Source organism: Micropterus dolomieu, linkage group LG16 (assembly GCF_021292245.1).
Source record: "Micropterus dolomieu isolate WLL.071019.BEF.003 ecotype Adirondacks linkage group LG16, ASM2129224v1, whole genome shotgun sequence".
Taxonomy (NCBI): domain Eukaryota; kingdom Metazoa; phylum Chordata; class Actinopteri; order Centrarchiformes; family Centrarchidae; genus Micropterus; species Micropterus dolomieu.
Window position 1 is genome coordinate 6,150,546 of NC_060165.1, and position 15,185 is coordinate 6,165,730.

The 15,185-nt window shown below is 39.6% G+C and overlaps 1 protein-coding gene across 1 annotated transcript in view; it reads left to right on the top strand.

Annotated features, from left to right (window-relative positions):
- Window positions 1-423: 423 nt before the first annotated feature.
- The window catches only part of slc13a4 (solute carrier family 13 member 4), a 35,526-nt gene continuing 20,764 nt past the window's right edge, over window positions 424-15,185 (top strand). Inside the window, exon 1 of the mRNA XM_046072042.1 lies at window positions 424-801. Coding sequence (XP_045927998.1) covers window positions 679-801 — 123 coding nt within the window. The 5' untranslated portion in view covers window positions 424-678. The remainder of the gene's footprint in view (window positions 802-15,185) is intronic.

The window sequence follows — 15,185 nt, forward strand, 5'->3', positions numbered from 1 at the left end:
TTTTATCTGCTGTGGTATACTTAATGCTTCCTCTTTACTCATTAAATATTCTGAACTAATCTATTTATATGTCTTATAGTATCCTTATAATTTATCTCCTGCCGAATCCCATTTTCCATTATTTTAGCATCCCTTATAAATTAATGTTATTATATATAGTTCCTTCTTAGCCTGTTTATATTCGGAGACCATTTTCCTACAAAAACTCAAAATAAAAGCCTACGCACACACCCACGCCCCTGTGCAAACCTCCTCACCCCTGATTGGTCAATACACAGCTAGTGAGGGTGGAGCAAAGCCGTGGTTAATTAGCATACCTATCCAGGCTCATAAATGAGCCGACAACCTCACCTGATGCTCCACACCGCATCAAACAGGCAGAGGAGGAGAGGCACTTCGGCGGTGTAGTGCATGGCACGGGACTCAGACGCGGTGGAAGTAAAACTCATATTTGAAAAAGAAAGTTCGGGCAAGGTCACTCACCTCGCAGAGACACACAAAGGTCCGGTCACAGTCCACGGTGTGTGCGTAAAAACGCACAGCCAAAAGAGACCATTACGCGCGGCCAGGAGACTGACTCCTTCCCCCAGCCCCCCCCCCCCGGCGCCGTCGGTTTGAGACTTTCACACCCGGTTCTGCTGAATTGTGGCCGTTCCGACCCAGAGCCCCGGGTCACCCATGAGGTTAGAGGCAGCAGCCAGGATGGATCTGTTCAGGAAGCTGTGGAAAGCGAGGAAGCTGATCGTTGTGGTGTTCATCCCGCTGTCCCTGCTTCCCTTACCGCTCATCCACCCCACCAGCGTGAGTACAAGCAAAAACAAAAATATGATTAAAAAATATATATAAGAATAGAAACAGAACAGAAAGTTAACTTCTGTCTGAAAGTCATGCTTTACAAAAGAAGCACAGCCCAGTATTATGGTGGGAATGAGGGGAGATTACTAATAAAATATGACAAAGTAAACGAATCAAACTACTTGTCAGGCACTGTAAGGGAAATGTATGGCCATTGTACTAGAAATTAAGAACAAATCCTAAGTGTGACAAAGTCAGTAAATTGTCCATATTGAGTAGTGACATACACATAGATGAACATTTCAAAGTTAGGCTATAGCAGATGTTAAATGTCATTTTGTAAGACAAAATCATTAGAAATTACTTCCACAAGGTACCATTGTGTACAAGAAAGGCTTACCAACCATACTCTACACACACATAATAAGTTCCTGTAGTGATATGACATGGATACCAGAAACATTGCTGCTTGGAACAATTTAGTTTTTTTATTTCAACACTGACATAGCTGAATTTAGTTACTCATTGTTATATATATATATATATATGTATATATATAAACAAACCACATAATTTAATTTTAATAAATACCTCAAAAACCTCCGATACAAACAAAACATCCAGTTGGATCTGTTGATGTTCCTCCTGGTTGCCGCTAATGGCTGTAGTGTCCTGGTGGGATTTTAGTGTGTGTGCATGTGTGTGAGTGAGAGAGAGAGGCACACACACAGAGAATCAATCAAAAGGCACACTGTCTTCTGTTTTGATGAATGCTTGACCCGAGCTGTCCTGATCATCAGCTGAGCTGTGTGTGTGGAGGGGAGATGTCGCAACATGTTGATGAGATGGAGATCAGTGTTCACTGCTAGACAGAAAGAGAGGAGGAGGGAACAACTTGATATTCATTTAGGCTCCTGCTCAGTGTTAATTGGTTGCTGTGAAAGCCACTGAAAAGCCGGGGAAATCTGTCTTAAGCTCATGCCTGTTTTGAGAACATTTTTCAGAAGCGAAATTGCATAAATACAGTCTGTGCAAGAATCCACCTTTTTGAACAAAATGCGTTGACTGTCTGCATGGAAGAATAAATCACATATTAAGATAAAGGTTTGTTGAAGGGTGATGAGAATGTGTAGAAATGTCAGATCAGAGGAGAGTTGTGCATGCTCCTTCATGATCATATTTCTTCGTTACATGTTGCTTCAAAACTGAACCAACATCATTTCGACTCTAGATGAAATGTCTTGATGCAGTCTGGCGAGTCCGTCAAATTTTCAGATGCAGAGGAGTCGCATGTGGGATTTTGGAACACAGACCTGTGTGATTTGTCTGGTTAAATATCAGGCTATACTTGTCTCTCATGCCATATTATATGATATCCTGTGAAAACCCCTTATGACAAGCAGTAAACAAAATTTAAATTTCAGAATGTTTTTCTATTTTCTAAATGACCCACATTAGCCCCATTTTTTGCCTTTTTATGTATTACCATTACATTCAAGTTGCTAATTGTCTGTTTCTCATTTCAATCTTTGCAAAACCTAGAAGGTCATTTAACAACTCTTGCAGTTGTTCTGAACGTATTTCCACAGATTCTTTTAATCTGGAAGCTCAGTAAAAAAAGATGTTTGCTGTTTATAAAAGAGCATGTGTGTTATTTCCGGTTATCTGGATTAGAAAATACAGATGCAAGGTGAAAAATCGTTTTCAAAGATTGCAGGGCATTTATTTTTCAGAGAAAGTAAAGCTTAGTGCTGTGACTCAAATTCAGCTTTGATTCAAAAGAGGCACAAACTGGGGCTAGGTCCAAATTTGTGTCATGCACACAAAAAAATCCTTTATAATATAATAATATGTCATTTTGTTTAGTGGTTAAAGGTAGGGTATGCGATTCTGGAGAAGTCCAATACCATGATGTAAAGCCAGTGACACAGCAAGTAATGTCACTAAGCTTAGTTTAGCGAGGAGATATTTGTTGAATTTGACAAAGACGTTTTTTGGGATTAAAATCATCCACACCACCTTTAAAGCTGCACTGGATGAAACTGCGTGAATGCTCACTACTTTAAAATAATATAAAAGCATGCAGATGATTGTGGCATTATCTTACCACATGGTGATACCGTTTTTGATAAATGCTTAAACAAAGTCGCACATGACATAGAAGTTAAGTTTAAACGTATTTGAATAAGCTGTAACAGGTGTTTTGTTTGTCGCTGATGTTCCAATAAACAATTGTGCGGTGTACAAACTATACCCTAGCTTTCGGGGAAGCTCACTTTTTTTTTGACAGGAGATTGCGGAGCGACCGGCACGCTACGGTCAGTCGGTGATCGTTCCCTCTGGCTGGATGAAGTCTGACGCTCCTGATTTTATGCATGGATCCATGATGATAGAGTAATATAGAAATTAATGTCAATAAAGCATGCTGTTATTTTAGAGACCCCACAAAATATCACAAATCATGCTTTTAGGGGATCTGATGTCTTGAGGCCTTGGCTCCCCCATAGTTTGCACCCTGGTGCGGTCACATGTTCATTAACACATCATTAATATTGACTTTTTGTCGTGTTTTTGCCCCAACACTTGCTAAATGAGGTAGTTGCTAAACAACCACCACCTCAAACAATAGTCATATGAGTGGTGACAGGTGTGTGTTTATGTGTTATAAATGAGCTCTTCTGTGTCACAGTTATGTGTGTTTCTTGTAACATCATTAATATTCAAAGGGACTGTTCACTGTGCTCACAAGTTGTCCATCAGCCAATCACGTTGTCGCCCAGGAGCCTTGCTGTTATGTCAGGCATGTTGTTGCCTGTTGTTTGGCAGGAGTAGGTGGCGCAGGATGAGGCCAAGAAAGAACAAAAGAACAAAAACTTCACTAAAAAGAAAAAAGAAACAATCCGAGTAATTAAGTTACATAATCTACCTACCACAACGCTGGGATTTGGCCCCATGTGGCTTCCTTACGACACGAGGGACCCCAGACTGTGTCAAGAATGTGACAGGGGTCTGGAGCGATAGTGTGTGTGTTTGGAGCCCACTGTGTCCAGCTGCAGTAGGACAGAACATCTGTTGGATGCAATCAGGCCAGGTCAGAGAGAGAGAGGGAGCAAGAGACACAGAATTTCAAAGCTAATGGCAGATATACACAGTTCTCATCAGAGTCATGCTTGGTCTACGTACCATGTGCAGGGCTCTGCGGTCAAGTTAACAACAATAAATGTGCAACTTCCGGTTAGACTTTCAAAATGATAGAGATATTAGATTTTGTATGTTTTCGGTTGTAAAATTAAAGTTTCACAAATTATATTTTGCAGAAATTTGTTTAAATACCTAGTGCCAAGATCAAATCATAAACATTTTTTTTAAATGTAGTATTCTGATTATGGTTAGATCACATCTCATTTTATTTTACATAATTACATATGGTCTCTTTTAGATTTGAAAGCTTTAACTATCCACACTGTACAGTATGTGTGGGCTTTTATTTGTGATGTTGGTTCTGTATGTATATCTGTGTGTCTACATACAGATATACATACTGGTCACTCTATATGTAGAGTGACTTTCTCTCAGCACCCCCAACTGTGACAGACTGTGAGCGTCCCTGCTAAAAGCAGGGATGAACTGGGGTGCGTTTCCCCTACAACCATGGAAGGTTGCATTGAATTATCTTGGTACGATGCATCGCCAGACTACAAAACGTTGTCATATTCCGCCTAAATGTCAGTTGTGATCAATATTAAGTGACATTATTATGCTAACTCATTATTTGGGCTTTTCATATTATAGTCGTACTGGCAATTATAAGAAAATCAACAATAGTATTAATGAAATCAACAATATAAATAATATATAACCTAATCATTTTTTTATTTAGCCCCAGGTCGTGGGTCAAATCTCTCTCGTCCAGGTGCTGTTCCTCTTCATCTCCTTGCAGTTCTCATGCATTAGTTCCTGTTGGTGACTGTGTAGCTGCTGTGGCTGCTTTGACATACAGTATGTTGGTGTTCAAGTTTGCTGTCTGCTGTAGAGTAAAACATTCTCAATTGTTGTTGATAATTTTTGGATATAAGTTATCCTGTCCATCGTTTGGTATGGTTATATAGGGCCTCCTCGAAACTGCTTGCTCCTCCCTCTCCCGACATACTTCCACTCCGTTTGCGCGTTCATGTGGAGGGTCCGCCACACTGAGTGCCATCCGAAACCAATGAGGGCGGAGTGGTAGTGGGTTGTTAAGCCCTCAAATGCTGAGTCAGCACCGATGCTGGCTTGTTGAACACCCTTTGCTGCACGATTTGTCACTTCGCCGGTTAACATGTAGGATTATTTTTTTTCGAAACTACACTAACATTGCATGTCACGTCACCATTCACAGGTTAACAACGTAGCCCAAAGGTTATATTGTGTTTAATAAAAAAAGGCTCTTGTCTGATAAAAAATACAAAGGTTGTTTTTATTGAATCGTATTCATCTTATAGAAAATCTTCAGCCAAATCAAAATAGCCTACATTAAACTACAGAATAATAGAACATGACACAACGGGATACACGGCTACGTAACAAGCAACAAAGGCATTAAAGAAAAATAGTTAGCCTAAGTCTTTATATATTTAATTCTCCAGACTATAGCCTATAATGCTTCAATATAATGTATGATTTATATTGAAATGCTGTATTTGTGAATGTAACATTTTTCATATAGGCTAAGATAAAGAGGTTCAAATATATAGGCTTTTCTTTACAATGAATATCAATCTTTTCATAAAAGAATATAATATTTATTATTCGTAAATATATAGTCATGTTCTTAAAGAAATATTCAACACGAACACAAACACAAAATGAATGACAAATGCTTTCAGTTTCGTTATTGCAAAAAACACACTTTTCCTCAACATCAATCCTGAATCTTAATACCACTGTTGTTTATTTGATACACGTATTATAGCAGTGAGTGCAGCGGTAACGCCAGATCGTATTTATGCTGGGGAGAGAGGGTAGTTCGTCCGAAAGTTGTCGCTGTAATTAAACCCTACGCGGGTTAGGGAGCTTGATTTGGCCTGGAGGGTGACTCCGACCAGAGTTCACTCCATGTCGGAGTGGAAGTGGCGAGGGTCTAGTTTCGGAAAGGCCCATAGAGTGACCTTCTCTCAGCACCCCAACTATGACTGACAGACTGAGCATCTCTGCTAAAAGCAGTAAGGGTTAACTGGTATTTTTCTACCTGGACCCTATGTTTTTGTGGTTTTGTAATTCCTGTCGACTAGGGGTGTGGAAAATAATTGACTTTTAGATGCATCACGATGTGGAATTGGACGATTAAGAATCGATTCACAAATGTCAAGAATCAATTATCTAGAGGTTAACTGATACGTAATGTTGACGTAACGAACATTCTGCGGGCTGGAAGCTGAGCTGCTAGTTCAAGTTCATTTGTTGTCATCCATCCACATACTGAGTACACAATGAACAAAATGCTGTTTCTCAAGGCCCATGGTGTTCAATACAAGATTACAATGATCAATTTACAAGACAAAACACAAACATGTAACTACACTAGACAAGACAAAAAAAGAAACACATATATGTTAAGGTGGAGTGAATGTGGTTTGGCTGGAGCATTGTAAAGTGCGTAGTTCAACCCCCATATATACAAATAACAGCATCATTAGAAATAAAAATAGCAGCAGCAGAGGTCAGTAATAACGCTGTAATAATGTAGTAATGCTATGCAATGTTAGCTACACATATATGAAGTAACATTAAATATCTGCATTTCATTACTACCTACTTCTTTGGATTGTTACAAATACTTTGCTTTAAAAGTACCAAGTAGTCACACAGTGAGGAGGAAAAATACATCTTTATCCAATTCGTTTTACATTCGCATCGTAGCCCTTATAATCGTAATGAGGTGCCTAGAAATTCCAACCCTTGAGGTGTTTCATCGTGATATCAAATCGAAGACCTGATAATCGTAATCGAATCGAATCGTGAGACCAGTGAAGATGCACTTCCTTACAAAGTACATCCACTAAAGTGCTTGTTTTTGCCACTGATAGGCTCAGATTGTGACTAGTGATGACATGATGTGATGACATCATGGAAATGAACCCTACAGAGATAGACCTTTTTTTTTTTTTTTTTAGTAAGAACCTTTTTGTTTAACCAGAAACAGTCACTATATCACTCTAATGGGGCCTCGTCCGGGATCTAAACCCATTTGATAAGGTTAAACCTAACCTACTGTGGCAAATGAGTGGTTGATTGTTGGTGACCAATTTGGTTTGTGACTCTTGTGGTCTGTGAATGCTAAAATTAGTCTAGGTGCTTTTCAGCAGTGTAGATAAAGCGCCTTTGTATTTAGCATTGAGATAAGATTTTGGGGAGTATCATGCAAGGTTTTTTGTTCCATTCTGTTCAGATTGGTTACTTTTGTGGAGTTTGTTTTTGGTGGATGTTGAAGGGAGATGCATTTTTCCCCAATTTGTTTAGTTGCAAACCTGTTTGAGATGTAACATGCAGTTGTTTTGGGTGAGTACAGTCACATTTGTTTGTAGGAGCCATGCATCCTCTTGTAGGCTGAAGCGGTTGATCTTAGTAGGAGACCAACCAGTTTGTTGTTTTCACTTAGTGTGGCAGAGAACATGGTTGAAGACAACCTCTTGGGAGCATTTCCCTGGTTTCTGGAGGGTCGCCAGTTTCTGGTTGTCTTTTGGTACCAGTGGGATCAGTGCATAAGTAAACACCACCAGTATCCGTCTGAAGACTAGGGTGGCATTAGTTAGATTAGTAATAGGAATTAGTAAGATTAGAGATGGGGGAGCTTGGGCTCTATTGTGGCTACAACTTTACCATTGCACATTTTTCTGTATTAGGTTTTTGTCTTTTGGTTGTAACCTCAGAAATGGTTGAAACTGTAAAATCAGTGCTTTGTCTGATCTGAAAATGTACCACTGAATGGCTTTAAAACCTGGTATGTTTTGAAAATCTTGGGTTTATGATAGTTTGGTCTTGTTGATGAGGAATTATAATATTGGCAGTAGGGAACTGTTATCCATTTCGGTTAGTGTCTGCGCCTTGATGGGTTGGCCAGCTAGCTGTGGTAACATACATTTAGTGCTATAGCTCATACTGTAGTTAGTATGAGCTTTGTTGTAGTTTTGTTTCCTTGTGTTGTCGTCTTAGGACGACTTGGTTGGCTAGTGAGACTTTGTTTGGAGGAAACTTTTGCTGTGCTACTTTGGTTTAGCGCTTATGTGGCAATTCCTGTTTTGTGTGCGTTTGGTCGCTGGAATTTTGGTATATGTTATGTCTGGCAGAAGGCCAACTTGTTTGTTTGAGATGAGCTTCGGGTACTTATTCTGATGTGAACTTTGGGTCAGGGCTTTGACCTCAATTTTCGATTTGTCAATATTCTTCACTTTTCCGTATTCCTGCAAAACCATCTGCAATTTTGAGGTGGATACAATCTTTACACTCTTTAGTACATAAGGATTCAGAACCTCTCTATGCACTGATAAGCACCAATTTTAACCTCAGCAGGCAGCTGGCTGAATTAGGTCGTCAGCTGATTGCGCTCACCTGGGCCCCATGGGCTATAAAAGTTGGCCCATGTTTTCAGTTCAGTCTTTCCCTTCTACCAGGTTACATCCATGCTGTGGCATCTTCTTTTGTACTTGTGTTTATTTTAGTTAAAAAAATTAGAGTTGTGGTGGTGCAGTGGTTAGCACTGTCACTTCACAGCAAGCAGGTCATTGGCTCGTACCCCGGTCGTCCCGGCTTTTCTGTGTGGAGGTTGCATGTTCTCCCCGTGTCTGCTTGGGTTCTCTCCGGGTGCTCCGGCTTCCTCCCACCGTCCAAAGACATGCGGACTAGGTTAATTGGTGACTCTAAATTGTCCATGAGTGTGAGTGGTTGTTTGTCTATGTGTGGCCCTGCGATGGACTGGCGACCTGTCCACAGTGTACCCCGCCTTGCGCCCGATGTCAGCTGGGATTGGCTCCAGCCCCCTGCGACCCTGTGCGCAGGATAAGCGGTTGACGATGGATGGATGGATGGATGGAAGTTTTTTTAACTAAGTACCTTGCATGGACTCCCTCTTTTTCACATTCCCTGAGCCAGTTTCTGACAAATGAGCATCCCCATCCCTTATTAGAAGTTTCAGGGTTTTTGGAAAACATCCCTCTCATCTGAATGAAGGTTTTAGATCATTGCAATATAATAGACCATCATGTTGACAAAGACATCCCTGAAACCACACATGGAATGCACTAACTATGCCAACTGTCAATGAAGAGGCATTTCTATAATTCACAAGTGAATTTTAACTCTTGAGAAATGTGATTAGTAGAGCTTAGAGAAAAGAGCTACATGTGAGCATTGATTGAGTCGCACTGGTTACACATCAGGAAGGCACTGACACATTTGCTAGAAAGTCAACCATGGAATAAAAATGACTGTACTAGTAACCTGACAAAACTGGTGTAGGCCCAATAGCGGAAAAAGTAGTCTGTTCAAGTAGCTATTCAACCAAATGCCAACCTCTGGGGCTGAAAAATTAAGCCAACATGGAAGGGCCAAAACCACATTTCATGGAATGGCCACATGAGACTGACTCCAAAAACATGTAAATCTCCAGAGACCACCATGTTAATATGTCAAAGTTACAGCTATGTTTATAGCTTGGTACAAATAAATGGTCACTATAGCTAATTTCCCCCTTCATGATAACTGTACAGGGGGTGACATTTTATATAACTCACTTGTTTAAATTATATTAAGCATAAAACTTTGCATAATTAAGGCCATGGCTGCTTTGAGTGACAGGTGGCTGCCACAGGTGGAAAGCAACAAGGCGTCACTTGGCCCGCCTCAGCTCCACCTCCACTCCTTAGAGACCTATGGGTGATGACACAGAGACTACATCCATGTTTTTTACATTCTATGGTATTAACTTAAAATGCTAATGCAGCTATTGTTCAGCACAACTGAATAATGGAGAACTTTGATTATGTATTTTTCATCGTGCAGCATTGTGTATAATGACAAATGAAATTGTGTTTCTCCTCTTTGGTGATACAAAAAACATGTTCAGATTTTGTCAGTATAAGATGGAAAGTCATGGGAAAGATGTAATTGTTCCGGAGAGCTTCATTAGGGCTAAAAACTCTTAGCCTTGGCACTGTTGATGTAGTGCAGCCTGCTGAGACACACACAATCACACACAAACACTGTCCATTTCACCTCAGGCACTCCAGCATCGCATTCTTTAACAGCCTCAAAAAATCAGGTGAACTTTCGCCCAGATCTTTAAAAAATTTCCATGCTTGTCATTGCTGCTGTTGGATCTCTGTCATCCACTATTTCCCTAAAAATGTCAGTTAATTAATGTAGTGTGATGTAAGTTAGGGTGACCAGACGTCCCCGTTTTCCCCGTCTGGAGCTGTCCCCGGAAATGTCCCCGTTTTTAACTGTATTAATCATAGACTGTATAAGGTGTTAACAGACTTGAAATCAGATTTTACATGGCCAGAAACTGATTGTCGTCCGCGGGAGCACGCGTAGCATGTACCGTTATTGCCCAGTTTCTTCACGTCTACAGCTGCTTTTATCTGGGTCAAACAGACATAACGTGCAAATGAACATCACTTTATGTCGCCAAGGTTTGTCTTTGTGATACTTTAACGGTTCTTTTAACAGAATAAATACAATTGTGGCCAAACAAGTGTTTGCATTTTATAGTGTAATGTCGTGGAAATTATATTCCTGGTGAGAGGTTGAGCAAATAATTGAGTTACAACGAACCGTTGTCTTTGTATCTTTTCACTCAATTATCTACTAATTTCTCACCGTGTAAGTTCAGGACCGGAGCGATGACCAGGGCTCAGTTGAATGCAGCTTCTCACCCACAGGGAGGAATCCACTATCTAAGTAGGCCTCCGCACTTCACCCGAGTCCAGATCATGCGTCCGTCCCATCTGGGGTGCCAAATTGTTGTGAAAATTATATTCCTGGTGAGGGGCTGAGCAAATAATTGAGTTACAACAAACCGTTGTCTTTCAAAAATTTATTTAACAAAAGACACTTGACCAGAGGTTCTGTCTCCTAAGACAGTCACTAACGTCTGGCCCCGAGCAAAGGGATGCATCATCATTTACACAGTCTAGGTTTCTATGTTTTGGGGAACAGAGATCCTCTCTTGGCCTTGAATGAACATTCCAGGAGAGGAGAGGAACAACAAGAGAGGGAAAGCACCAAAAACAATCTCACAGCTCTGACCTAAACCCTAGTAAATGTGAACAGACTAACATAAGAAGTATAGGAGAGGAAGGGTTAAGGATAAAACACAATACATAATAATAATAATAAAAATAATAATAGTAAAAGAACATACATAAAAGATTAAATGTAAGAGGACACAATTTTCTGCCATAACATGTAACCAGGTCTGACCTTTACATGATTATAGGCAATATTAGAAGCTTGTTGCTGCTGATGGAATATGTGTTTGGTAGACGTATGTCTAATATCCTTGTTTACATTTAGAAAACGGAATGTAGCCTATAATTAACATGACTTACTGCTGAGTAATTATCCTTATTATTCTACATTATTTAACTTGCTGTGTACCAACCAATCCAGTCCTTGTTAAAATACCTTTAAATGGCCAAAACAACACATAAAAGGCATTATTCTACTTGACAGAAAGTGACTGAAGCCTGTAATTATTGGCTGAAAGGTTATTTCTTCCCTGAAATGACTTGATTATATTCATGAGGGTTATATTTGAAAAGATTATAACTCACCTAGTACTTTTTACCTCAGTATTCAACACATAAAATGCAGTATTCTACTTGCCAGAAAGTGACTGCAGCATCTGCTTATTGATTGAAAGGTAGATTCTGCCCTGAAATGATGTCATTATATTCATGAGGGTTATATTTGATAGATTATAACTCACCTAGTACCTTTTACCTCTTAAAATACCTTTAAATGCCCAAAACAACACATAAAAATGCAGTATTCCACTTGCCACAAAGTGATTGCTGCCTCTACATACTGACTGAAAGCTAGTTTCTGCCTTAAAATGACTTTCAGAAGAGTTCTATTTGACAAATTATAAAACCGAAATGATCCCTCGTTTTTATTTCCTATATAATAACATTATATTTTTTAATGACATACTGACCACCAAACCAAGAATGTCCCCGGTTTTCATTTCAGAAATCTGTTATACTTGCTGTCAACGCTAAAGTAACATTTTACCATTCACTTGTTAATTGTATTTACTGTTTGTTTGTTTTTTCATTTAGATAATCAACTCAGTGTCTTAGGTAACTCTGCAATGTGAGCCTGATTTTCACATAGCTTAATTAGCTAACCTAAGGTCACTCTTTTTTACACTTGGTGCTAGAAAGAGCTGCCAGAAATTGAAGTGAATGATGAGCATCTTGCAAAAGCGAACAGCTCTTCCAAGCACGGAGTGTAAAAGAGCCATAGTGACTTAACATTAGCTAGCTAAGCTGTGAAAATCAGACTAATTTTGGTGCTACACTGAGTGACTAGCTAACGTTGCTAACGGTTATCTAAGACACAGGTGAATTTAAAAAACGATCAAAAACACTACAATTTCTCTCTAAGTTAGCTATCTAACTACAAAAATAAACAATAAATACTATTAACAATATGTACTAACTAACTAACTGAAAAGTGAACGGTAACGTTACTGTAGAGTTGACAGGAAGTAAACAGATGTGCAATTTGTAAAACTGATATACAGTACGTCAAACTACATTGTGCAAGTAGAGTAGAAGTCTTTCTTTATAAATTAAGTGGAAAACTCTGAAAGTATTTAACTTACATTTCAAATAGGAATAAGAATTATCACTTATTAATTATTTCTTACATGGAAGCCCACCTCAAAATCAGGTCTCACCTCAAAGCAAACTCGGGCTTTCTTCCATGAGAATACCAGCAGGTATTGATGTCTGCACCTTGACACGTCTCAGTATAAAGTCTGGTTATCTTGGAGGTTGCATCAGCGACTGAGAGATTCCTGCTTTTCTGTTTACCCAGCACCTTGGCTTAACATGCAAAACTAGAACAAAGAAAAATAAGCATAGAGGATTTCATTGAAACTGCAATCCTTGTGTGGCAACTATTCATTGATTAAGAAGAAACCATTAGTCAATGATCACTGACTGCTGAATCAGACCATCTCAGTGTGTCCCTGACCCTCATTTAGCCATCCATGTTTGTCTTTTTCATCTGTCCATTTGTTTTAAGTTCCCTTTTGCCACCTCTCTTTTCCTCTTTTCATTCTTATCAGTGTGAATGACAGATAGTCAAACTCTTAGCTTTGCTTTAATCATCAGGCTCCTCGATTACCTCATGTTTCTTGAATGCACAGTTGTGGTCGAGACCGTCATGTTAATTAAAACAACAGCAGGATAGCTGCTAATGGTCAAAAAAAACTTTTGACTAAATGGCATTTAGTACATTTGTGAATGGATTGGCTGTTGTTTAAATTCTTTTTTTTACCACATGCTCTCTGTTTGTTGTTGTGTATTCTGAGAGGATTTAAATGGTTGTAACATTTTCTTTGGTGAGACCCTCTTTGATTATGAAACCAAACACCTTGTTCTGTTCTTAGCCTAATCCAACTGCTGTGCTTAATGCCAGGAAATGCCTGTTTCCTCTTGCCAAGTAAAATCCACAGTAAAGCATTCAAAAAGGAGCACATGTTGTTACTTTAGAGTGCAACCAGGCGTAGAATCAAGCGTCAACCTACCTGAAGTTAGCTTATTCATGTGTTTAGTATGGTTTGGTAATCTAAATATATTGATTGAATATTGACCTTTGGTTCCATTTGGTTTACTGTATCACAGTCAGTCATAGTTTAATTTTACAGGACCTCTGGCTATTGATGATGTTTTAAACAGCTACAGATTCAGAAATGTGTGCATGTAGATTGGTTGCATAATAAACATAGTGAACATTATAACATGCTAGCATTGTCATTGTTAGCATGCTTACATTAGCATTTAGCTAAAGAAAACCCCCCCGATGTGCCTAAAGCTGGGGTAGGCAATATATTTCCGAAGCATTTTTTGTTATGTGTTGAAATTCTCTTTAGGTCCTGACAGAAATCAATGAATCAAATGCTCTGACACAAAAATTTAAAATTTATCTGTGGCTGTCGCAGGACTGTAATAAGCACTGCCAATCACTTAATTTGGTCTTTGTGGAACGATTGGCTGGCCTACCTGTCTGTCTACCTGTCTACCTGCACGCACTCTGCCTGTGCACTCATTGCGCACAAACGTGTTTCGTGGGAATAGCTTTGGAGGGAACCCTGAAGGGAGGGGGTGAGATAGCTAGCTGTCTCTTGCTAGTTTCTCCAATGTTGCCTACCCCAGCTCTAAGTACAGCCTCACAGAGCCAGTATAGCATGGCTGTGGATCTGTTTAATTCCTCTACCGATTAACTGATACTACTATCAGTTAAGGATTGAAGTGTTCTAAGACGCTGTGTGTGTGTGTGTGTGTGTGTGTGCGCGCTTCAGGCTTCAACACTGTTTGGACACAGCTACATGTTGCTGGCCCAGGCACAGTTTAGAAAGGAGACAGTTCACTTACGAGTCATTTCCTGTAACTGTGTCACGTGGGTTTCGTCACTGCCTCACCCCTTTAGGAGACTAGCTCTCTAATTAGAGTAGTGAGCAGTGAACATGAACAAATATTATGACTGATGCTTAAGTAAATATTGGACTCATTTTTCACAAGCCATATATCTTCTAAACACTCAAAAATGTTATATTATAGACAGACAAATCTGCAGAAAATGAACTTTGTTTGAGACCTGTCTCTGTCTCAGTGACACACTCTCATGACAGCTGGCAACACATCTCTCAGTTGGCAGAGATGGATCAGAGAGTTATCAGTTGTAAGTAAGTTATAAGGTTTGTTAACTACTGATAACATCATGCATGTACAACTCCTACTGCATGTAACATACTTGGCAGGTGATTTATCATATTAGAGTGGGTGATTGCTGTACTCCATGGTTATAATGGCTGTGAGGTCTGAACAGGTCTGGACGTGCTTCATCCTGGAGCCATGCTGGTAATTCTCCCCCCTCAGGGTTTCATTAATTTGAGATTAACTGACCTGTTACTGGCAAGATGTTATACTGAATGTTCCTCTTGCGTAAAAGTACTACAAGCTCACAGCATGTGGCAGAAGTGGGAACTGGATATGTTTAATACAAATTTGGGGGACAAGTTCACAAATAAAACATCGTATCCAAATAATTACATTCTAAACCAAGGTTAAAAACGTTCTGTGATAGCATTTCCAACAGTGCTGTGTTTGTCTATGACAGGG